The 25,387-nt window shown below is 38.1% G+C and overlaps 1 protein-coding gene across 2 annotated transcripts in view; it reads left to right on the top strand.

Annotated features, from left to right (window-relative positions):
• KIAA0232 (KIAA0232 ortholog) overlaps positions 1–25,387 on the top strand; it is a 67,385-nt gene that overhangs the window by 19,114 nt on the left and 22,884 nt on the right. For both annotated transcript variants that reach the window (XM_034064570.1, XM_034064571.1), the window contains exon 3: positions 14,497–14,634. In XM_034064570.1, the coding sequence (XP_033920461.1) occupies positions 14,497–14,634 (138 nt within the window). The remainder of the gene's footprint in view (positions 1–14,496; positions 14,635–25,387) is intronic.

Genomic DNA, 25,387 nt, shown 5'->3' with positions numbered 1-25,387 from the left:
GAACAGACTTCTCAGTCCTGAATTCACCTCTTTTTTATTTTTTTGTTTTAATTTCTCTACATCATCAACCAATATAAAAATACTTCTAATAGTGGAGATGTCTGAGTATAGGACTGAGGGAAGTTCTGGTGTTTTCAGGCAAGGATGAGGATGCTGTTGATCATAGACTTTGTCTTTTAAGGTAGTTGTGATTACAGCAGGAAGGAAGGAAAGCAAGTACCTCTTATTTGGTGGCTTAATACTTAGTTCTTTTTTATTGCTGATGTATTGGTTGTACTTGACACATTGCTACTGAACTGCTTCAGACCATTCATTGTTTTCTGGTTTACCTTTTGAATTGTGGAATAGACAAAAATGTAGATAAAGAAACCAACCTTCATTTCAGATGCTGCCAGTTTCTGAATTTTTAGCAGCCCTTACTGTGCATTAAAGCCTTCATGCTTCCATTGTGCAAAACAGAACACACTGTGCAAAAGTAATTTTTGCTCAAAAATTTAACTGGCAGCAGTGGAAGTCACCGGGAACAACCTCATGATTAATAATAGTACTTAAAAATCTCCAGTGTAAGCTCTGTTTAGAATATATCTTAACAGTGAGCTTTTTTAGGTCTTGGTCAGACATGAATTGCTATATTCTAAAATATATTCTAAAAAAGTTGACAGAATAAAGGTCCAAAGTGTGTTTGCAAGGAGGGTATGGGGTGAGGACAGAAAAAAGAAACCAAGTGAAACCACACTAGAATTTGAGGAGTCTTATAGATAGCCCTGTGGCCTTGGGATAAAAATGAAGACTTGTTTCTTTTCAGTCCATTTTAGAGCATAGTCACTACTGTGATAATTTGAAATGGCTGAAGTGCCAAATTAGTTTTCTTTTTATCAGGCTTTGCAAGAAGCAGTGTAACTATATTACGAAAACCTCATTCAGTTTATTTCTCCTTTCAATACCTTAGCTGTGTGCTTTGTGGGTTGATAGCGGAATGTGTCTGTTCTTTTTCCAAGTTGATTATCTGAACCTAATGAGCCAAAGAGAGAAGAACACCACATGCTGCCTGGGTAGCCAAAACCTGTGTTGCTGTAGTACAGATGTACAGGGTGTCTTCAGAATGACATCGAGATTTGAAGAAGCTGGAAGTTTCTTTTCTACCTCCTCCAGGGTTTATCATGCGTGTAACTTAATTATTGTGTTTGTTCCCTCTACTTTCAAATAATAGTTTTCTAAGTTTTGAGACGTAATATCAGTTTAGTTTTGGGATGATATTCTGAATAATGATCGGATGCATATGTTGTGAACCATACTGCTATGTAATCCTTTTCTCAAAAAGCTTAGTCTTTAAAGACTGCAAATACAGATTTGTTATATAGAGAATGGAGGAGATCTTAAAACACATGTGCTCGTTCTTTTATTTATATTACTATTTTTTTACTTACTGCCTACTGGTTCTTTGTATGACCTGACATTTTAAACTTAATTTTGACCCAGTTAAGTCATTCAGAAAAAAGAAAATTTGTACTCTAAAGAATATATTTGCATATAAGCAATTTCTGCCCAATTTTGGGATGAGTACAACATTAAGACCAAGAGGAAAACCAAATGCTAGTGTTGTTTACAAATAGGTATCGGGGAAGAATGCAGCAGTTAAACATCTAAATTAGCAATAATTTAAGAGTAAAATACTGAGAGTTGCTGAGCTCCTTTAATTCAGGTTAATTCTCATGGATGATTTGGTTCTTGGTATCTTGGGAATTTTTTTCTCTCATGTGATTCCTATGATTTACAGGAAAGAACTGTTTTCAGTAGTGGGTTTATTGCAGTGATTTCTTCCTACTTAGAGGACAGCTACAAAGAGGACAGGGACTCTCTCTTCACAAGGAGTCCCAGGGAGAAGAAAAGGGACAATGGGTACGAGCTGTGCTGCATAAAGTTTCATTTGAGATGAGAAGAAATTTGCTTTATTTTATTTAATAATGAGAACAATCATTCACTGGACCAACCTCTTGAAACAATTGGAACGGGATAAAGTCCCCATTGCTAGAGGTTTTGAAGATGCAGTAGGACAGGGTGCTAGATAATCTTGCTTGTGCTCCCCTTCCTTTGAAAGCGTGGACCAGATGATCTTATGGGGTCTCCTCCAAACTAGGCAGTTCTGTGGTTCTTCACTTGCAGAACTCTTGTTTCTCTGGGGAATGATTAGCCATCACTTCTTTCCAGTACTCCAGCAGTGACTTCTGTTTTGAACAAGTTGGAAGGGATGTGTGGTCTCCGAACACCAGAGTGGAAAAATCCATTGCAATGTGCTTTTTTTGGGGGGTGGGCATGGTGAAGAGGACAAATTTAATCTTGTGGATACTGTGTAAATCATCTTCATTAGAAATGCTGCAAACTGAGGATGGTCATTAAGATGTTTCCACATCAGAATGTTGGTGACATCATTAGCACTGTTTTAGTTGCTTCAGGCAGCCTCCTTCCATACTTTCTTTATAGTGTGCTCATGTCATCAACTGTAGCAAGGAAATGGAATTCTCAAGCCCTGAACTGAGGTTCTGTCAGATAAGTACAGAAAGATATAAATGAACAATAAATGAAAACACTTCCCCAACCTTCTTAGTCATACACAGCTATTCAAATACCAATGTTATTGTGTTATAAACTTCTGTTTAAGTTTAATGGGAGTCTTGATTGACTAGATCTTCAGGGTTATTTTTGAGAATAACCAGGATGTTCTCTTTTGGTTTGTTAGTTTCTGGTCTTGATTCTGCTGCAGACATCTGTGGTTTTGGTCTTCTTTTGGACTTCTCTTCCTCCAATATTGTCTGTACAGTGAGGTAGTTTGATATGTGGGTATAAGATAACGTGTGTAAGAGTTTGGTGTGGGGGGTTATTTATTCTTGGTTTTCTTTTCTTCCTTTAATTTGGGTTTTCTTTGCACAAATGGATTTTCTTCAGTATATTATTATTATTCCTATTATTTATTACTGTTAATTCCATGCCTTGCCCAGTGAGAGTTGTCTCCACTGGCTGTCATTATATGGATGCAAGCTCAGTATTGCAGAATGATAGATCAATAAGTCATGAGTTTTCAAAGAGTTGGTAGGAGATTTTTTGCAAGTACTTGTGTGGGGCGCTGTGGAGGGAGGCACAGTGCAGAAAACATAGGTGCTAGATGGGGAAGTGATTCAGAGCAGCCCTGTGGAGAAGGACTTGAGGGTGTTGGTCGATGAGAAACAGGAACATGAGTGTGCGTTTGCAGCCCAGAAACCAGCCATATCCTGGGCTGCATCAGAAAAAATGTGACCAGCAGGTCGAAGGAGGTGATTCTGCCTCTCTGCTCTGCTCTTGTGAGATCTCATGTGGAGCATTGTGTACAGGTCTGGTGTCCTAAACATAAGAATGACATGAAGCTGTTTAAATAAGTCCAGAGGAGGGCCACAAGGATGAGTAGGGGACTGGAGCACCTCCTGTATGAAGACAGGCTGAGTAAGTTGGGGCTCTTCAGCCTGGAGAAGAGAAGGCTGTGTGGAGACCTCATAGCAGCCTTCCAGTATCTGAAGGGGGGCTATAAGGGTACTGGAATGGGACTCTTCATCAGGGACTGAAGTGATAGGACAAGGGGTAACAGGTTAAAACTTAAACAGGGGAGATACAGGCTGGATATAAGGAAGAAGGTCTTTACTGTTAGGGTGATGAGACACTGGAACAGGCTGCCCAGAGGAGCTGTGAATATTCCATCCCTGGTAGTGTTCAGGGCAAGGGTGAACAGGGCCTTGAGCAACCTGGTCTAATGGAAGATGTCCCTGCCCATGGCAGGGGGGTTGTAACTTGATAATCTTAAGGTCCTTTCCAACCCAGACCATTCTATGATTCTGTGACATAGTGTACCCAGATTTCACTGGAATGTGCAGTTTTTATTCTGACTCACTGGCCTAAGCTGAAATATCTTAAAATTTTGGGAAAATTGATAAGCAGATATATGTTGTCCAGCTGTGATTCAAAGTACTAGAGAGCTTTCCAGAAAGGAAACTTGCTTATGGTAAATTGCACCATGGTGTCAAGATCTTCCAGAGCTGCTATGGTTATCTGTATGTTATATACCTGCCTGGAATTATTATAATACTTCCTAAATACATACACTTTAAATGTTTTCTAAAAAATACTCAAGTACTGAAGTTAATTATTACTGGCATTTCTAGCACAATTCTTATTTAAGCCATACTTGCTAGTTTTGGAAATGAGTCTGAAATTGATTTACACATAAATTAGATACCTATGTGGTTAAAATTGTTAAATCTGTTGAACCATGTTATATATAATATTATAGTCATTATTTAGGTACATTAAGGGTTTGTTTGTTTGTTGGTTTGGTTTCTTAAGATTTGAAGCCTGTCAATGTTCTCCATTCAGAATGTTTGGAAATCAGTGGTATTTTGGTCTGAGGTAGATGACTTTGAGATGTTTTTGGTCTGTTAAAGAAAACCTCATGAAACTGGTACATATTTAAAGGCTGTGATGGTAACTGAAGTGCACAGTGTTTCTAATAAGTATATATATTTTAATCATTTGCATTTTATTACTGAATTTTCTTATTTTGAAGGATAAATTAAGGAGAAAACCCCATGAAATTTCTGACAGTTCTTTGACTTTTGAGGTCTTACAGACTTGCTGTTGGAGATCTGAACACTGAGACAGCCTTTTGAATTCAGTTCAGATTGATTTTTAATCAGAATGCCTTGCTCTTAGTTTCCTAATGTTAAACCGAATAGGTGCTTTTAAGATTTGTGATTGTTATTTAAATGCTACTTAAAAGTATATTTATAGATACATGTGTTCTCAAATCATTTTGTGATACAGTAAACACTGCATTAAATAGTATAATCTGTGTGAAGGGAAAGGCATTGCCTTAAAATACATTGTGTGAAACATTATTTCATTGGTCTTTATTTGCACAGTATTAAAATCAATGTACTGTGTTGTATCTTTTCTATGCTATTTGTAAGCATAGCGTGTTTCTGAATATGATGTATTCATGGTTTTTGCCTGCAGTGTTCTCATTTTTGAAAGGATGAAGCCTTTTTGAAATAAAAATAAACCCCCCAAAAACCCAGCCAAAAAACCAAACCCAACAGCCAGACACTCTGCAAGATAAAGGCTTTGTTTGTAAGCCTTTGGTTACGCAGCCTGAAGGTCTAAAGGCATTTGTTACGCATACTTTCTGTATCAAGTGAATTCTGTTGCTTTTGATCTCCTACTTTCAACTCGTTTTTGAAAGGTGACATTTTCTTCTGACTTTCAAAAGTAAAAATCCTAAAAAAGTTTTTCTAAAAGACAGTCTTTTCCTGCCTCTCAGAATTCAGTAGGAGTTGTACTGCAAACTGTTCTGTGACCAGCATGAGAGATTTTCCTTTTGATTTTTGATTCATAAGAGGGAATGTTTCATTTTGGAAGACTAAATTATTTGTAGGCTGATTTGAAATAGTTCCATTTAGGTAATCTTTTACATGGAGGGATAGCAAACATCTTCAGAATGATAACTACACTTCTGCTGAGGCTCTGATTGTAGTTTTTGTTCTTGCTTTTTATCAGTAGCGTATACATATTTGAAGTCCAAAATGTAGTTTAATTTTTTTATATTAAGAGAGGAACAGAGGCCTTAGTCCATGTACAATAAACTTTAGGTCTTTACTTGATAGTTTTATCTCTGTAAATGCTTTTGGACTATAACTTTGAACTGGGATGGGAATATCATTGCCAGCTCTGCCGCATTTGGCCAGTCCTGGTGATGTGTGACAGCCCTTGTGATGCATCTGCAAGGTTCTAAGACCCAGTCGAATGTGGGGCTTTTGTTCTCCCTGCCATCCCATATTAACCCAGTAGAGGGACCTGATGTCTAGATTTATATTCTAGTAATAAGATACTCAGTATATTTTAAGGGGGAGAGGATGTGTTGTGATTGTTCTGAAGTGAAAATCTCATCCATAATCTAAAGATAGGAGGAGAAATGAGGGTTTTTGTTCCTCTACCACACTAACCCCGTATTAAATGTTAATCTGGGTTGTATACCTGTAACAAACAACAATAATGCAGATTCTGATATAATTACAACTGCTCTTTTATCATCCTTAAGAAATAACTATGGGTCATTGAAGCCTGAATTTTAAATGCATTTAAACGCACAGAATGTAGTTCAGTTACAGGAGGGTAATGCTATGTGACTGCTGCACACGAATGCCATTTAAGTTCACCAGCAGCACGTAGAATTGAATTTCTTGAACGCAAAACATTTTCAGATTGTGTTTCTGCTTATTAAGCTGTCTGACATTCCTGGAGGAACAATTTTTACAGTTTTCTAGCCTCAACATTTTAGTGATTACCAAAGCTAAGTGTGTAAAATGCAAGTTGTGGAAATGTGTGTAACTTGAAGTCTGTGTTCAAATGGGTACATGTTTGAAGGGATTGGAATAACCCCCCTGTTTCTTTAATGCATAAATGTGTAAACTGAGGAAAAAGCAGATTTATCCCATTTTCAAAACAGTACTATATCCTCAAGTTAATATGTCCATAAAGCTTATTTATTAGTAGAAAATAGTTTTACTAAAGCTTAGATAAGTAAGTTTGAAAGTTCATGGAGGAAAACTTAGCTATAGTCCCTACCCACTTCCCTCTCCTCCTTGGAGTGACTAGCTGAGGACTATATAACTTACACTGTCAAAGTTTGGGAAGAGTTGGTGGGAAGAACTGGGGGGTTGTGGATTTCTTTTCAGTTAAGCAGTGGAACATGACTGAAAAGGTTTTATTGTAATGGTATATGCCTCGGAAAACTCCCAGATGTTCTCTTGAAACAGCTGCATGTGCAGCAGGGGAGAGACTCTTGTTTTAGTCTTAGAGTAGACTTGAGATTCTCTTGGCACAATGGGCTTTGTTCTATGGTAGCACCTGTAGTTCAGTCTGTGCAGAATAGCTATGCCTACAGTTGTTTTGCAGGTGCTGAAGTTGTTTCATTTGTGTTCTTTGCAAGTGCTGTCTGTACAAGAGCATTGAGTCAAAGCTCATGTAACAGTTCTGACCAATGCAACTCAAGTCTGTACTAATGCAGTGTCTCTGTAGGGCTTATTGTTTATACATATATATATAAATAAAATCTCTTAATTTTTAGTTGGTATTTGAGTAGTTATAACTGCTCTGCTCTGTATTTCTTGGTGAATTATAGATATGGAGTAGATTTGGAATATCATGGACTATGCATTTGTATTCTTTATTCTGTTTTAGGGATAGGAATTGCAGTGACAGGGATTGGAGCTCAGTAGTATGCTCTAGGGTTCGTTGTGCAAACTGTACAGGTCTCAGGGTAGTCACTTTCAGCTGGTATCTTAGTGCAGAAGTGTTCTCAATAACCATGGTGTCTGAGAAATTTTTCTTTCAGGCTGTCTTCTGCCTTTGTACTGGTGAGAGTGATAATGTTGAAATGCTGATTGCTTTGCAGACGTGTCTGTTCTAATATGTGACATCACGTCTACTTCAGGACATCAAACATACGTGGGGTCTGTGGTGCCTATCTCATGTACTACCCTATTTATGCAGGCACATTTGTGTAACACAATTAAAATGTTATTATTAGCTTCTGCTCTGAGTAATCAAAGCTGTCTCCTGAAACAGGACTATGATACCTTTTTGTGACTTTGACAATTGCATCTAATGTTTAGTTATGGTGTATCTCTCACACTCATGCAAAAAGAATAACAGCATCAGGTTTTTATTGTTATGACTAGTAGCATATTCTCATAAAGGCTTACATAATGTAAAGCAGAGATACAAACTCAAGTGTCAGGCTGGTAAGGCCTCCTAACAGTCAGGATTTATTTGTAGCCATCTCTGTGCTGATATAGTTGTACTGTTTCAGGTTCTGGGCCTAGCTGAGGTACATCCTTAGTGTTCTTTGTTCAGCAGACCATTGCATGACCATACACTCATCACATATCTCTGCCCATATTCTCTGAAATGGTTACAGTGGTTTGTGATGCTTGCAACACAACTTCATTCCTAAGATCAAGAGAGCAACCATAAATACTGTGAAATAACTACTCCAGTTGTAACATGTCCCTTTCAGACATCTGGACTCTGCAGTGGCAGTTCCTGTTGATTCTTGATTTGCTTTTCTGTGATGTAGCTAAGACGTGCAAGTAAAATGCTGTCTTTATAGCTGTAGCTGTAGCCTTGCTAAATTTTCTTCTTTTCTGCTTTTACTTTAATGGAAAAACTGTAAAGGCAGCCTGCGCAACACACGTAGGATTTCAGCAGATGCAGCATTTGCATGTTCTCTCACTCTTGAGAGTGGGTGTGATCAAATTTCTTCTGCTTGGTTTCGGCCTAGAGTAATTTCTAATTACTGAACAACGCAGACTGTCCTTTCAAGTTGGTAGGATTCTAAGCAAAAGTTTATAGTTGTTAGAAACTCAGATTACAGGATTTTATAATCAAATTGATAGGTTTTGATAGGTAGAGTTCTTCCCTGCCCCCCAGTAGTGGAACCATCAGTCCTGAATGTGCTCTAGGTTACCCTGCTTGAGCAGGAAGGTTGGTTTAACTGACCTCCAGCACTCCCTTCCAGCCTCAGCCTTGCTGTGAATGCTTTGCAGTGCGTGATGTGATCTGCTGTATTAGCTGTTCTGTTAGGGTCCAACTGCATAGGAATTGCAATGTTCCAGTTACAGCAACCAGGAAAGTGTGTGGGGGGAGGGATTGTAGCAGCTCAATGATTCTCTGTCTTTTCACAGAGTCTAACTATTTTCCTTGTAATACCTGTATTTGGAGTAATTATCTACCATTAAGGAATATTTTTGAGTCCTCTCCATTGTGTGGCATCACAACTTTTGATATGAAGAACACTCGTGCTGCTGTCTGTACGTACCTGCTGTTGATGTGCTGAACCTCTAGTTGCATTTCTTTTGGAAAAGCTGAGCTTATACCACTGTTCTCACCTTTTCTTCTGAATTGTCTTGCATATGTGCTACCTCTTTATCTTTGTCTCAGCCTGAGGCAGCCTGTGAGGAGTGTATCTAAGCCCATCCTGGGCCAATAGGCTTTTCTTGTTAATTATAATGAGATGCCATGTCTCTTAAAATTTTCACAGAAGCCGCTATGAACAAGCATATATACCTGTGGCTCTGAGCAATCCATTGAGGTTTTTCCTGAATCTCAGTTTAGGGGAAGATCGCTGAATGTATTTATACTGCTTCTTGAATAACCTTCAAGGTGAAAAACATATGTGATCTGTTGCAGTTTTCCCCAGATTCTCTAGTATGAGATCCTCCTAGAGGTAGTCAGGACCTATTCTATTTTGGATATAAATTACGGCTATGTTCTTCCATTCCCTGCCTATCCAGACATCTCAGGAGTTGTTTTTTTGAGTTCTTTGAGTTTTGGGGAAAGTTTCTCTCAGTGCACAATGGTTCATGACATCTATGTGAACATTGAATTTAATGAAACATCAATGCTGTAAAATCTGTTGCTGCCAGAGTAGACCAGCAGTCTACCTGTGGGTTATTATGTCAGATGATATAGTCTTTGTTTTCATGTATTCACAACAAACCTCAATAGCTGTCCCTGAATTAAGATATGATGATGATAGACTTTAGCAGGAAAATTTTGTGGACTGTGTGTTGATACTCAAAATTATTTTGGATGTTTGTGGAAAGAGATGATGTGAATACCTTGGAGAATGTTGCTGGCTGGAGTTGGGACTGTTCTGTCTCACAGGCAGAGGGGAAGGATCTGCAAATTCTGTAGTTCTATCAAAACATTTTAGGGTTTGTGATGTCTTGTACAACCCATGACCTTGGCATAGCGATTGTTTTGGCCGATCTGGCTTTTCTTGATTTTAAGCTTCTTTCTAAGGAATGACAGCATCTGCATTCATTGTTCATATGGGCATTTGTTCTGTTTTTCCCTTTGACCTGTCCAGTAACTTGATGATCAATTTTAATTGTTTTTGAGCATCTTTAAAAAAGCCTTTTTTAAGAAAGGCTTCTACAGCTTGTTAGAGGAGTCTGCATTCCCTGCATTGGAACAAGCAGACAAAGCTTCATCTTCATGCACTGCGCTGGACAGGAACTAACCAGCCATCCGGTAGACCATCCAAGCTATTCCTGGCCAAAGTACAAATCAACTGTCCTCTTGAGTTTTTTGGCAGATGTTAGTGTCCCGCATTGGGTAAACTCCACAGGTTGGAGATGCCTCTTGATCTGTTAACAGAGAATTAAAAGAAGGAAAAATGATTCATCTGTTTCTCTTGCAGGACTCTGCCTGCATACCTTAACAATTTGGGGAATTCTTTTTCACATTAGAATATCTTGTCCGGATGTTTGGGTTACTTATTTTGATGGTATTATTGGAGTTGGATCCTTAAAAGCAGAGATTCTCTGTGTGTGATCATTTTGTATTTGAGACATGGACATTGAATACTTTGTAATTTTTGTATGAACTTGTAACTAGAATTTGCTTGTTGAAGCAGCACGTTTTGGGTGCCCAGCAATAACTCTTACAAGAGCAAGAGATGGCAGGTGGGTAATATGCTCAAATAGCAGCTGGTTTGTACTGACATTAAAATGTTTGAAAAAGAGGAGTTCTTCAGAATTTTCTTATTCAGAATCTCTTTTAATTTGGAATTTTCTCCTCTAAGGTAATGGAAATTCTTGCCCTAAAATCTCTTGCATATAATTTGAAATAGAAATGTCAACCATAGATAATTACGGCTGTTCAGTGCATTATCTGAAAACTTGATGTCTATTGTAAATCATGTAAGTATGTACCTAATTGAATCTGTAGTGCGTTTATGCACGGAGAATCTTAGGGAATTAGTTTTCCTAAACGTACTCTAAGAGAAGAAATCTGATTTTTCAAAACATGTTTTTCTGCTGGTTTGATTTCCTCATTTGGGAAATCCATTTGGGGAGTTTGTTGGTCAAGTGATTAAACCTGCTCATCTTCCTGTCTGTTCTGCTGATAAGGCAAAATTGAAGCCTGTGTATTTACCTGAATAGCCATCAGGGACCTTGAGTCATGTGGGGTTTCTACACCAGTGAACTTGACTTCAGCTTTTATGAAATAGGGGTGGTTCCTGCAAGATTCTTGAAGTGTGTTTTAACACTGATTTTTAACATTTATTGTAGGCTATGAACTTCTGTGACGTTTGTGCTGCTGATAGTAGATATTTCTCTTATCTTTATAAGAAATGAAAGTAAGAAGTAGTACTACCAAATTCACTTCTGCTTTTCCAGTTTCTCAGTAGTGTGGAGGGAAGCAGTGAAATTGCTGCTATATTGGAGTTGAGCAGGATAAACAGTTTAGGAATCTCTTTGCTTTACTTGTGCCTCTGTATTAGGTCAGGATTGAAGTAAGCACTCCAAGTACTGGATTTCTTGAGGCAGCATTAACATAAAGAATACACCAACATTTCTGTAGCCAGATTTATGGTTCTTAAGTTATTCTTGTCATGAAACTTCGCACTTTCAGTGTCTTTACAATTAAAAATCTCAAGTACCCAGTTATGTCAATTACCTAGTCAGGTCGCAGCAGGTACAGTAGGACTCTGAAGAACAGATGTTTAAATAGCAGTTTAGATATTCAAACTTGGATTTTTCCAATATTCAGGTGGCCTCTGCTTCCTGATGATTTTTATTTAATTTTGGGTGGTTATCCTTTAAAAACTTAAGTAATGGTAGTCTGGTTTAAGTACCAGAATTTTGTAAGCCAAATTTCAGCATTCTTCTGAGTGTCTGCACACTTAAATCTATAAGCTTTGGGTGGCATTGCTTCTGTGAAATGTTCAGTGATCACTGAACGGAGCTGTGAAAATTCGAAGTTACGGTAAAACTCTTGGATTAAAAGGAGCATTGTCATATGATTTCTAGTTCTGTGAGGAAATAAGATATATGAGGGCATCTACTGGCTGAAGAGAACAGAAGGCCTTAGTGATTCTTTCCATGTGAAGTAACTAGTTTACTTCCCTTTGTGCATACAGAATGTTTCATTGAACTGCTTTCTTTCCTGTCTGTCATGGACTTAGTATTTTCCAGTCTAAGGAGTAAACCTACTAATGGCCTCCTGACTACTGGAGATGAAACAGGGGGGAGGGAGAACCCAGCCCAAAAAGGTGAGGAAAAAAAAGTAAGATATTAATCTCAGTCATTTGAAATAACTGGATTTGTGTGGTTTTAATCAATCTTGTCATAGTAGCAGAATTCCACTTGGTTGGTGTGTGACACGTCACTTTCTGCAAACTCACTTGTTAGGGCATATGACATTTTCGTGTTTTACTGTAATGCCTTTGGTTTTCATACATTACAACAAGAATTAGGTGCAACTTTTCTTCACTCTTCTGTAGTGGTTTATGGGTGTAGCATTTGTGTGCAGAAGGTGCAAGGTCCTCCATAAATTTAGGCTATGTCAAATACATGCTGATAAATGTATCAAATATGTGCTGATAAATACTGTGGTTTACATGAGGATGTAATGTTGGACTTCAGAATTCTACGTGGAACAGCTGTAACCCATGGTGTTTGTAAAACCTGAGGATTAAAAATTACCAAGTTTGTGCAGGATAAAACAAATCCCCAAAGTTTTCAGCAGTTTTTTTCCCTGTAAAGCTTACAAGGGTGGTGTGAAGCTCTTGGCAGCCACGTGTGACTGAAAACCAGCATGGTCAGAAACAGGTTTTGTGTTTGTGGTATAAAGAAGTAGAAAGGAGGAGAGGATTCTGCTGGAGCTCTGTCCTCAATCACTGCATCCTCCAGGATGAGCCTTTTCCTTCCCAGAGTGCTTACTCTGGAAGAGATGAGACTGTGATGCACACTGAGGGAGCATTCCATTTAGTCTGCCTTCCCCATTTAAAGCATTCAGTATTTGTTGCAAGGATTAAATATTTTACAATTGAAATGTGTTGAATTTCGTAGGCAGGTGTCAGATACCTTTCACATAATGTGTGTGGAGAACTGAACTGCATGAAATGCTTTATACATTTCTCTAAGCATAAAGGTTCTAACTGCTCTTATGACAAGCTTCTGGTATATATGGCTAGTAAAGCTGCTTTTGCAGAAGCTGGATTTAATGTAGCAGTACAAAGCAAAGTTTTGTTGGCACAGGTAAAATAAAGTACTCAAATATATAGCATTTTGGTAATGTTTTCCCAGCATAGATGTTGCCTTCCACGTAAAAACAGAATAAGTGAAGTTACCCAGTGCACGTTTGCTCTGTGCCTGGATTTTGAGCAACATGTTGCAGATGGGTATGTGTGTTTTCATTCATAAGTGAGCCCACATGGATGAGCAGGACAGGCTTTGGTTAGTTGGTGGGGGAGTAGGTGGGTCTCATCAGTTTGTATACGTTCATCTGAATATTGTGAAGAGTGCTCTACAGCCACACCGTGTATAAAGAAATGTATGAACTACAGTTTTGAAAAGGCTTTAAAAGGGGAGTGTAGATGTCTCTTGAACCTGTTTTCTGAGAAATTTCTACCTTTTTTCGTACTATTTCTTTTGTTAGTCCTTAGAACAGTAGCCTGTTCAAATGTCTTTTGACATCAGTTGAATCACTGATGTCTTGCACAAGTATAAGGAAAACCAGAGGAACTGGTAGCTGTTTGTTCTTTCAGAACAAAATCAATTTCTCCCATTTTGGTGATGAAATAAGACTAAGAAATAAACTCAACAAATGGCTCTGCTCTCTCCTGAAGGACTCATCCATGTCAAATCACAAATGGCAGCCATTTCAGTGGCTGCTTCTGGGGGTGGTTGTTCCCTCTCCAACCCCTTTTTTCCCATCTTACTCTTTGATTGTACAGAAACAACTAGTTTCACTGCCAGTTTGCTTTTACTTCATTTTGAAGCCATGGGCAGTTGGGAGTTGTTTGAAACGAGGGCAGGCCTTAGCCTGGATTTCATTAGAACGAGTAACAAGTGTGTTGAAAAGGTTAAAATAGGCCTGTTGAAAAGCATCAGGTGTTTGTGTGTCTCTCTATAGATGATTTAGACCAGCGTGCATTAGAAGATGTTAAAGACACCCGTTGTGAGACTTGAGTTAAAGGCTTTGGAACCTAACGTTGCATTTTCTTTGCACTTGCTCAGCTTTCTCTTAAACTTGCTCCTATATCCGAACTGCTTACTTCCCATCCTTATTATTTTAGAGATCAGTGACACTCTCTTAATATAGTGTATAAATTACAATAAATTCAACGGTAAATTGACCATGGAATGTTCTTTATGGATATGCTTTGCAATTGGAAATTATGCAGTGAAGTGTGAGTACCCTCCGTGTCCTGTGAAAAATGTATGTGCTTTTCTGAATAGTAAGTGCAAGTGTACTGTAATCAAACTAACTTTGCAACAAGTAATTTTTAGTAGATAAGAAGAGGTTTTTATGTTAAGCACTGTGTTATCTGTAGTCCTGTTCTGCCTAATACTGATATATTCATGTATTTTCAATAATGTAATGTCTTTATCTTGATTTTAGGAGAATGACATCTTCCTGGGCTGGGAAAAGGGAGCTTACAAGAAATGGGGAAAGAGTAAGAAAAAGTGCTCTGATCTAACACTAGAGGAAATGAAAAAACAGGCTGCTGTCCAGTGTCTTCGCTCTGCTTCTGATGAAGTAAGTTTGGACTGTTTAGTATTTAAGACTTTATGCCCTTTGTGTTGGATATATTTAGCTTGGGATGCTTCTGTTTTAATTTGTGGCTTTGTGAAGTGCCATTTCACCAAGAGTTCTCTGGGGGTTCTTCATGTTTCTTTAGGAAGTTATGAAATCCAAGCATGGCAGCAGGATTTCACAAAACATCCTGTACTATGTAGTGTCATGCTTTCCTTTCTGTAAGCCCTCACCTATTGTCAAGGGCAGTTTCAGTGCACCAGTTTGTGTTGAAATTACCACCAAGCTTTGCATAAAGTTATTTCCTAAAATTCTGAATTTACTTTGCACTGTGTGTGAGCAGCAAGGAATGGGATATTTGGCCATTTTGCTTTGTACATCCTGTATCCAGAATTGCTAAATAAAATGCAGTGTATAATAGCAAATGTTCACTTTCCAGATTACCTGGAGTGAAATGCACTGACTGAAGAAGGTGAGGAGAGGTGAAGGCATCAGGATTAAGGAAGGAACCAGAGGCAGCAGATACCTTGTAGCTCAATGGGGAAGTGGAGAAAGAGAGAGGCAGTTGAAGGAAATGTTTAAAAAGAAAAAATAATCTGTAGCACAGGTCCGTGAAGCCTCTTCAGGGAGGTTTGTCAGACAGCAGAAGTGAAAAAGTCTTTTAGCCTACAAAGTACAAATACTCTCATCTGTCAATACTGTAAAAAACAACTCTACCTCACCCATGCTACCTGCTTGCGTTATTGCTCCATACAGTTTCCTAGTCACAATTTGTGCTTGTGCAAGCATTTGTGTGGATGTGTGATAGATTGGGAAGGTGAATCAGTTTCCTGAGATTAACCTGATTGGGGTGGAGGAAATGTTAACCCAGAGATGTTTCCTGGTTAGATTTGTAACGTAGACACTTGTGGCGATGAGCATGAGGAAGGTATGTGGCCAAGAATAATGGAGGAAGTAGGGTTGGTTTCTGTGGTTATTCTCACCACCACCACCTTCAGCAGCATTGCCATCACATCCTGGTTTAATTTTGTGAAGCTTCTTGAACATTTGTTCAGCTACTAAAGTGCTGATTGACTTTCTGAACTCCTGTTTTACCATTACTAACATAGTGATGCAAAATGTAATGCTGTTGGTAGTTTGCTCTGTTCTCATAGTTACAGAATATTGAGGTCAGCACTCTGACTGCTGTAAAAGTTAATTTAAATATGAATCAAATACAAAGAAATAATTGCAAGAAGTAATGTCTTGAGGATGTGACTATCTTCATATACTCATTTTATGAACAACAAAAAGTAGTAATTCTGTATGAAGACTTGTAGGTGATGGATTTTTAGCTTTAGAAATTATTCTCTTAATGCATCTTCATGCAGCTGAAAATCAAGGAGCGTCTCATAGAGCTAAATTTATGCTATATAGAGAAATGTAGTTTATGCAGTAATAATCCCTGATCTGCCTCCACTTGAAAGTTTGTATAATTTCAAACGGAAGAGGGAAGGAAACCCTTCAACTAGAGTTTTGAAAGAATAAAAGATCTGTGATCTAAAAGGTTGAACAAATAACTCCATTGACTCTTGTCACCTTGTCAGATTCATATTGCTCAGCATTAACCTGTAACCTGCAGCTTGTAGATTTGTGTTATTTTGGGGATATTTTGACTTCTGTTGCATGTGCAGACAATTGAGCTTCCACATTTGTTGTCTTAAATGAAATTGCAAGTCATAGTTTTTTGAAATGTATTTTCAAACACAAGATGGGAAGGGAACCCTTTAAAGCTTAAAAAAACCTCCCCAGTTATTACTTAAAGCTGTTCCATAGGTAGTTCAACACCTGTATTGCATGCAAAAGAAATATGGATTAATGTTTTTTTTTAAACCCTGGAGTTGGGGGAATGGTGATCCTGCTTGGATGCTACTGATATTTAAAGTAACTTGTATCTTTTCTTTCTGCTTTTCAAACATGTTTCCTATGTTGGCTTGTTTCTGTACTTATGTGTGCTAATCTGATGGGAATAATCAGTAGGTTTTGGACCATGAAACATAATGTGAAAATACTCTTTCTGCTGAGGCATTGAGGCTGCTCCATCATTTCATGATTTCATCTTTAAAAAAAGCTAAAAATACTCAGTTAACTGTGGCCAGAATTGATGATTAGTGGTGTATGAGTAAGGCGTGTTTGTAAAAACTGTTGCAGTACAAACAAATACTGTTTTTCCAAAGCCACTTGATTTTTTTTCTCTTAATCATCTGAAAATCTTTACCTGTAGAGAGGGTTTCTTGTGTCAAATGGGTAGATGCATTCATTAGGATCTTCATACATGTCACCTAACAGCTTTGCTCTCACAGGTTTTTTTTGTTCTTGCAGAGGGCTGGGATTGGTCCACAAGGGCAGTTTTGGAGCTTGGTTATAGTTTTGGTGCCCTTCTGTGATCCCGTTTTCAAACTAGTGGTTATGGAAATACCGATACCCTCACACAAATATGGAACACTTGTTCTTCCAGCCTAACCTCTTTCAACCTTAGCATCGGAGCAGAGAAGGTTGAGGTAGTCCATTATTGGGAGCAATCAAAAGAGGTCTTAGTGTATTTAAACTTTAGTATATTTAAGTAGAATTGTATTTAAGTGAAATGGTTGGAATCTTTACCCTGTGTGTGTCTGTAGTGAGAGTATATATACACACACGGGTGTACACACAAACCAACAGACAAAAAAACCCAGGGAGCTGATTAAATTAAGACTTTAGGATCCTGCGACTTGATCGATTTTAGGGGAAAAAAAGAGGATGAAAAGGTATTGAAGGTTAATAATAACCTTTCTCACCCTTATAGGAAATGACAGAGATCCAAGTACCATAATTTTGGTGTTCATATTTAATTATCTAAGCCAGTAATGTGTTGAGAAATTGCAGACAGTCAACCTCCACCCCCTACCGGTAACCCAAGGCGCTAAAATAGGGTGATCACTTCAAAAAGATGCTTAATGGGGAGAAGAAGTAATAAAATAGATTAGATGAAAATTGACTTGGTAACAGTAAACACTGTTTTGTCAGTCATTTAATGGTTGAAATAAGTATTTTGAAATCTTGTCTCCTGTGGATTTTCATTTACATTGTATTTATTCTTAGGGAGTACTTCATTTGATAGCTTCGTGTCATTAAAAAGGGTAATGCTGTTAAACCCTAGTCTGAGACAGGAATCCAAGATTCCAGTTATAATTTAATGGTGCAGAAAACAAGTATTTGACTTCAAAAAGGCCACAGTTTGATGGTTGTTTCTAAAACATTTCTGAAGTTAAGAGTATGATGCTCTATCCCTGTCAGTGGTCAATGCCAGGTTGGATGGGGCTTTGAGGAACCTAGTCTAGAGGAAGGTGTCAGAGAAGCTGCAGGCTTTTGACCCCTCTGCATCACTGTGTCTTGCAGTGGCAAAGCATGTTGTGAGCCAAGTGCTTTTGTGAGCGGAAGCCTGATTTTGACAGATACTACCCGGTATATGTAAGAATGCAAATTGTTAATATATGTATGTTCCAAGGACAGTATTTTTTGTGTGATAAGCATTTTGGAGTCTCAAATTGTCTAAATTCATATGAATCCTTGGCTGCAGATGCTCTTGATGCAGTCAGAAGCAGAGAAAATATAAGTGCATTGCGACTTGCCAGAAAATGAAGACAGAATGATGGTGAGAACTTTTTAAGACAAGTACTTTAATGTAGCAATCAATTGCTATTCTTACTGCAGTTCTAAGGTTTATTTTTTTCCCAAACTCTTCAATGGAGTATAAATAGCAGCTCAGAGATGTGCTGAAGAATTGTTCAGATTTTAAACAGCTTGTTATTATCGACCTTGAGTAGAGATTTTCTCTTAAGATTTATCCTGCTGAACTGTAGAAGAAACGTTGAAATGTTGGTTTACAATGAAGTGGAAAAGCAGGGGTATCCATTCTAATGAAATGTTGGATTAGAGAAAACAATAAATGTTTAGGACTGGGCAATATTTATGTGAAAGTCCTTTGAAGAAAATAAGACACTTTATCATGAAATTACTGCCTTAAATTTTAAGTAAACCCAGATGTTTCTGTCAGCATTAAGTGACTTCTTTTGTTTTTAGTTTTGTTGCTGTTGTGTTAATTCCTATTTGGTACACTTAAAACTGGTAAGGTCAATTTGTTTCTGTATAGCTTCTGAGATGTCTTCTGTCTTTAAGCCTCTTAATTGTGAAAGCCTGTAAGTTATTTTGGATTTGAATGATGAAACTTACCCGTAACAAGACAGAAAGCAGTATCTTTGAGATGCAGAAGGAGAAAAGTAAGAGTTTAGAAATTCACTTGTGTGTATTTTTGCATGGTGGAATTAGAGCAAGATCGGAATTAGAGGTTAATTGTTGAGACTGGTACGTGCAAGACCTTTCAGTAGGTATATTTCCTAGTAATAATACCTAAATTACTCCTGTTGCCTGTACATTGGTCATAAATCCAGGCTTAATTACCTTTTAACTGACCAATTTTCTGCTAAAAATTGCATTGCTCAATAAAATAAGCAGATTTTCAGCTGTTACTGCAGTTCCTGTGTAATACTCCACTCACTGAACACTTGTAGCATTACATGTGAAGTTCCACCCCAAGATGGTGCCAGAGTTTCAGTTAAAGCAGTTGGCATATCTTTATTCCGCTGAACTGGATGAGGACATTTTAAGAGTGAGCAAAGGAGACTACTTTATATGTCTGACTTTCTGCACTGATGAAACCAGATCTCCCAGGCACTTTCCCTCTCTGCCTAAAGGTGGCCACTTCCCCTGAGCTGTTCTACAGCACACACTGAGACATTCCTGGTGTCTAATGCCGCTGGTCTCTCAAGGCATGTCCTCATGGGGCTCAGGCAGTGAGCTCCATTTCTAACCAGGTTCTCAAAAATCCGCAAATGAAACAGTGTGCAGCATGTTAGAATAGGAATTAGTCCTGGTTGATAGATCCCATAATGAATTTTCGTAGAATCACAGAATGATTTGGGTTGGAAAGGACCTTAAGATGATCAAGTTCCAACCCCCCTGCCATGGGCAGGGACGCCTCACACTAGACCATGTTGCCCAAGGCCCTCTCTGACCTGGCCTTGAACGCTGCCAGGGATGGAGCATTTACCACTTCTTTGGCCAGCCCATTCCAGTGCCTCACCACCTGCACAGTAAAGAACGTCCATATATCTAACCTTAACTTCTCCTGTTTAAGTTTAAACGTCTTCCCCCTTGTCCTGTCGCTGCAGGCCCTGGTGAAGAGTGCTGCTGTAACACTTTTAACAAAAGCATCCTGCTGGTCTGAGAACTTACTGCTTGGAGTAACACTGAAGCATAACTGGTGAAGCTTCCTAACAATAGTTTCTTTGAAATGCAGTCAGCTGTTGGGCATTCTGTTACTGGGAGCACTGGCTTTGCTTACTTTGAGTTATGAGAGGGCACTATAACTCTTGTGGTGTCTGTTATATGGGAGCACTTGGTGGAACAAATGTGGCTCTAATGAACAGCATTTATTACAATTTGAAGTTACAAACTTATCCTGCAATGTGCCTGCTTTCTACACAAATTTGAGATGAGTCTAAAATAAGATCCTGTTGGAAATTTCTTAGCATTTGTCATTGTTCTCACTCTATGTGCAGAACTGTCAAATTTCCCTGCAGTTGCTACAGTTCTGCGCGTAACCTTTACTTGAAGAAATAAGCTCCTAATCAGGTCACATTAATCAATTGGTTATGATTCCATGTCTGAGCACTGTTTTTGTTGATGGGTTACTCAGGCCAGCTATTGTAGGCTCCAAAGATGATGGTGTCTGTGTGCCAGTTAGACCAGGGATTGTGGAGTTTATAGCACAGGGAGTATGTCTCATCTCTCCTTACACAGGATGCTGGATTAACTAGATTAAATTCCATCTTAAACACTGATTTATTTCTACTTCTCTATCGTAAGCCAGTATAAATTAGGTGATACATTCTGAAAACTACACTAGGGTACCAGGGAATCGGGTAGCAAACATTAAATGGTTTGTAAGGGATTTAGCTTGTGTATTCATATAACTAGAAGTGACATGGACAAGAGATGTGTAAAAAAGTGCTCAATGTTCTTTTATTTTTTTAAAGAAGGTGGAAAATGTTAGTCAGAAAGCCCTGTAAGGAGGGTAGCGAAGTGCTAGGATGAGTATTGTTAACGTAAGGATAAAGAACAGCACAAGAATGAAGCAAGTTGTGTAAGCAGCATCTTAAATCAGAAAGATGAAATGCTGAAATTGCTGTTGAAAAGCTCAAATTTGTCAGAGCAAAAATAAGAAGTTAAAGGTCCAAAACAACCATAATGCTTCTTGAAGCATATACCCTGACTAGCTCAGTCATAAGCATTTCTGTGTGTCTGAAGATGATTGTTCCAAATACTTTCCAGGAGATACCAGAACACTTCACAAAACCAATGGCTTTTGTCTGTCTTCTGGGCTGTATCCTGTCGGCCTTTTGGAATGGGATACACTAACTGCTTCTAGAAAACACAGCATTATTTAGGGAAGGATTTAGAAGTTTTCCAGGAGCTGAGAAGAATTTCAGACAAGATGATGTATGTTTTGAAAAGCACAATCAAGCTAGGACTGATGTCATTCAGCTGCTTCTGTGCAAAGGCACCATAGGGTTTTCTTATTTCCAACCACTCATTGTTTGTCTGTGATAACTTAATCTGTATTGGTTCAAGAGAATTTGTATTATCAAATCCATTGCATTCAGGAGTTTTCCTTCTTTCTTCATTCACACACTGAGTAAGCTCTAGATGATATTGATTTTGGCAAACTATATTAGCCTGTGCTTTATACCTTCAGATACCAAATAGAAAATTGAAGTGAATGCCTTGCTAAGATAACCATCACAGAATGAAGTACAATAAATCAATACCTTTTTCCTTATGAATTTGTCTTTTAAATAGATATTCATAGTACCACATGTCTGCTTTGTTAGGTTACTGAGCTGCTACCCTGAGTATAATAATAATTTTAATGGAAGTTGATGAAAGTTTTAATTACTCCAATTCTTGTGTAAGTTTTCTTGACTCAGAGAAGGTATACAATGAACTAGAGAAGTTCTTTATAGGAGCTCAGTGTACACAAAAGTTGCTTCTTAACAATTATTTGGGCATTTGTTTTTCAGTTTGCATCAAGCCAGCAAAAGTAAGTGAATGCCTACCTTGTGCTTCTTTGTATTTAAGCATCTCCCATAGTATAGATCATTTTATATTGGAGACTGAAAGTAGGTGTTCGGTATGACTGAATGTTATTTCACCTTGCACGTACTCCCAGTGGTGATGGGAGCAAAACAGGGCAAGACAGTTCTGTCTCCTGCAGCTTCTCTGGTAAGTCTGAGGCAGAAAGAAAGTTTGCATATGTATATCTTAGAGGGAGAAGGCGGCACAAGCTTTCAGATACACAAATATGGCCATGAGAATGGCTTTGAAGTCAGCATGTTTTCTTGTAACCGCTGAATAATAATCCAGAAGAACAGTTTCTAGAGATGAATTATACTTTCTTGGGGGGGGGGGGGAATGACTTTCACCTCAATGTAGCCTGCTATGGGAGGGAGCTACAAGAATTAAGTTTTAAATAACAGAAGTCAAAATAGCTGCTCTATCAACCCACATTTAGATATAGCATGTTCATTTTAAGTCAATTTGAACTGGTAGTTGACCTCTTATCTAGAATTAGTAAATAATGTGGACTCTTAGAATGTGGGGAGTGAAGTGGTGAGTTACAGCTCTGAAATCTGACCCTGATCCTAGGTATGTGATTTACCTTTCCTAATGCTGCTTTAATATAGAAGACAGGACTATGAGAGTTACAAGGAAGTCATTTTTATCTCCTTGTTGGAGAACTATTGCTCTCATTTTGCTCAAGGTTGCTTGGATTTTTGTGATATCAAGTCAGTTTGCTTGGAAATCTACTTTCTGAGGTCACAGATCTACTGAAGATTACTGGGATCAAGTATTCACAAGCCCCAAAAGAGAAGTGAATAAATAGCATTTGTTTTTCTGACAGATCCAGTGTCTTTGTTATAAAACATTACGTATTCCAGTGAAAAGATAAAGATGTAGCTGTGTTCTTACTACTGGAGGGTCAAAATACATACAAATGCATACTCTTCAATGTTTCTTAATGTCATCTAGCTTATGCTGGAGGAAAATCTCATCATGCAAAGTGGAACCGTGTTTTATTCCTTTGAACTCTTCCTGGATTGAACATCACAGGGAGGCTGCTGTTTGGTACATTTATGTATTAGTTCCTTTATTTATGTAGTTCATGATTTTGGTGGTTAGGGATATTTTTTTAGTCCTTTTTTTTTCAGTCTCGTTCTCAAGTACCCCTTTTGAGGGTACTTGTAATCACATAAATTATACTGTATCAGAATGTTGGAAGATTAAAACTTAGACTTTTATCTAGCTCTCATCATCCTACAAAATATAGAAATAGATGTGTGGTTGCAGTGAATCACATTTTATGCCTTATTCCGTTCACGTGGCTTAACAGCTGATTCATACAGAACAGCTACCTAATCCTGCTCTTGGTGACAGGCTGCATGCCAAGAAAACAATGCTGGTACACTGCAGTCAGGGTACCATCTCTGTCTGGAGAGTCCTGTAACCTGTTAAAAGAATTAATTGGAAGTATAAATATATTGATTTACTACTAAATTAGCAGATTGTTTGAACTTGTATTCTGCAAAAGGAGTTTCTGTATGCTGCTCCAGATGATGCTGCTTTAGGAGGGATTTGGACTAGATGATCTTCAGAGGTCCTTTCCAATGTAAACAGTCTGTACGTCTGGGAAAGTGAAACAAGGATTTGGTTTAAATGTAAGCTCAAAGCTCTGAAAAGCCTAAAAGCAAATGAGTGATTATTTTAATTGTTGAAGTAAAATGAAGTGTAATGCTTTTGACTTTTCAAAAAGGTTAGAGGAATACAGATATTTCCTCATAGCTTACAGGCCTGAAGTAACAAGCCATACTTAAACTACACTGTTCAGAGCTTCAGGAGGAAGCCTACATTAGGCCAGAAGCAAAGAAAAGAAACCCCCAAACCCGAAATAACCCCCCCCCCCAAAACAAACTTTCCTTTGAGTGGTATAATTTGATACAGTTGTTCTGTTTCTGTGTATATATTTATGGTAGGTCAGATTCCGAGTTTGGGCTATCAGAACTTTGTTTTCCTTTATTTTTGTCCAGAACTTTTGGCTCTTGTGTATGTGCAGATCTGCAGAAAAGAGTATACATCTGCATGGCACTTTCTGGATGGAAGTACGATACCCATAACTAGACAACATTACTGGCTGATGGGAAGTGTGAAAGCTCAGCGGAACAAAATAATTCTGCTGATCAATGTAGCCTCACTTTCATAGAAAAAACTGTGTTAAATAATAGTGGTGCATCAACATCTGGGATCAAATTCAGGAATAACTTGTTAGCTCATGGATGGTGACTGCAACATAAGTGCTTGTTTGCAACACTCAGAAGTAACATAGCACAGATAAATGTCAACAAGAATTAAAGAGATTTGTCAAGAATCTGAGAGAAGCTCATGTTTCACAGCTTCTTACTAAAAACTCTCAGAACATAGGAAGAAGCCAGTGCCCACTGTTAACGTAGGCAACAGTTTTTAGTGCATTTGAATTTGGTGTACGTAATGCTGTTTTGTTTCCATGGCTCACAATTACACTGATCATTTAAAATTTAGAGGAATACTTCATAAGTAAGTGGATTTAATGTCTTCTGGGAACATTTTTTGCAGCTACACAGGGGTGTGAACGTACAAAAGCAGTCAGGTTGCTTTAAGCTAATGAGTTACCACTTGTCATCTGTGACTGCTCTACTTCCAAAGTAGAGCACATTAAAAAGATCTTTGATTTAAGATTTGGTATTCTATATATATATAATATATATATGCATGTATTTTTTTAAACAAAAAAAAACACCCAATATTTTACATATATATATAAAAATATGTGTGAGTTTTGCTGGTATTTAATTGCTCTCATTCCTCGTTGTGCCGAACTGCGATAATTTGGCTCTGAATAGAGCTGTGTTGGTCAGTAAGGAAGACATTGGCTACTAGGGTCGTGTAACTCCAGCAGTCAGATTGACTGTTCTTGTTCATGCTGGGTGAGTTCAGCAGCTTAATTTATCTGTTAGCTTGGCCACTCTTATGCCAGTAACATTACACCTATCCTTTATGTAATCCTTCCCTTGCTTCAGCCAGCTGATGAAAAGCCAAGAAGAAGAACTTTTGATGGAACTTGATGTAAGTTAAAGCAGGGGAAGGAAATAGCAATATGTTGGAAACAGCAGAGCAGAATAAAATGTATTTGATATAGGGGAAGTTTTTTGTTATATAGGATGAAAAATGAATTAAAATACGATGTGCTGCTCTTTGTAGTTTGAATGAGAGAAAAGGGGTAGTAGAAATCTGGGTCAGTAGTTAAAATAATCTTGCAGATAATCATGAGATTTAAGCCTTCGTGTTGGAATTACAATAGCAATCATAATTAGGCACTAAGACTTCCAGGCTGAAGAATGTTTTTAAGGTATTCCAGTATTTGCACTCTTTGGGGACTGTCTTTAAATCTTAGCATAAGCAAAGCACTTTAAGCAGATCACCTAATTCTGTTAACTGACTGTGTCCTCCTGAACCAAGCCAGCGCCTGGAATATCTTTCTTTCTGGCAGTGGGATTGCTGCAACTGCAATGCATTAACTTCAACA

This window comes from Melopsittacus undulatus, chromosome 7, assembly GCF_012275295.1.
Source record: "Melopsittacus undulatus isolate bMelUnd1 chromosome 7, bMelUnd1.mat.Z, whole genome shotgun sequence".
Classification (NCBI taxonomy): domain Eukaryota; kingdom Metazoa; phylum Chordata; class Aves; order Psittaciformes; family Psittaculidae; genus Melopsittacus; species Melopsittacus undulatus.
Note: the sequence above shows the minus strand (reverse complement) of the source record. Positions and strands in the feature narration are given on the sequence as shown.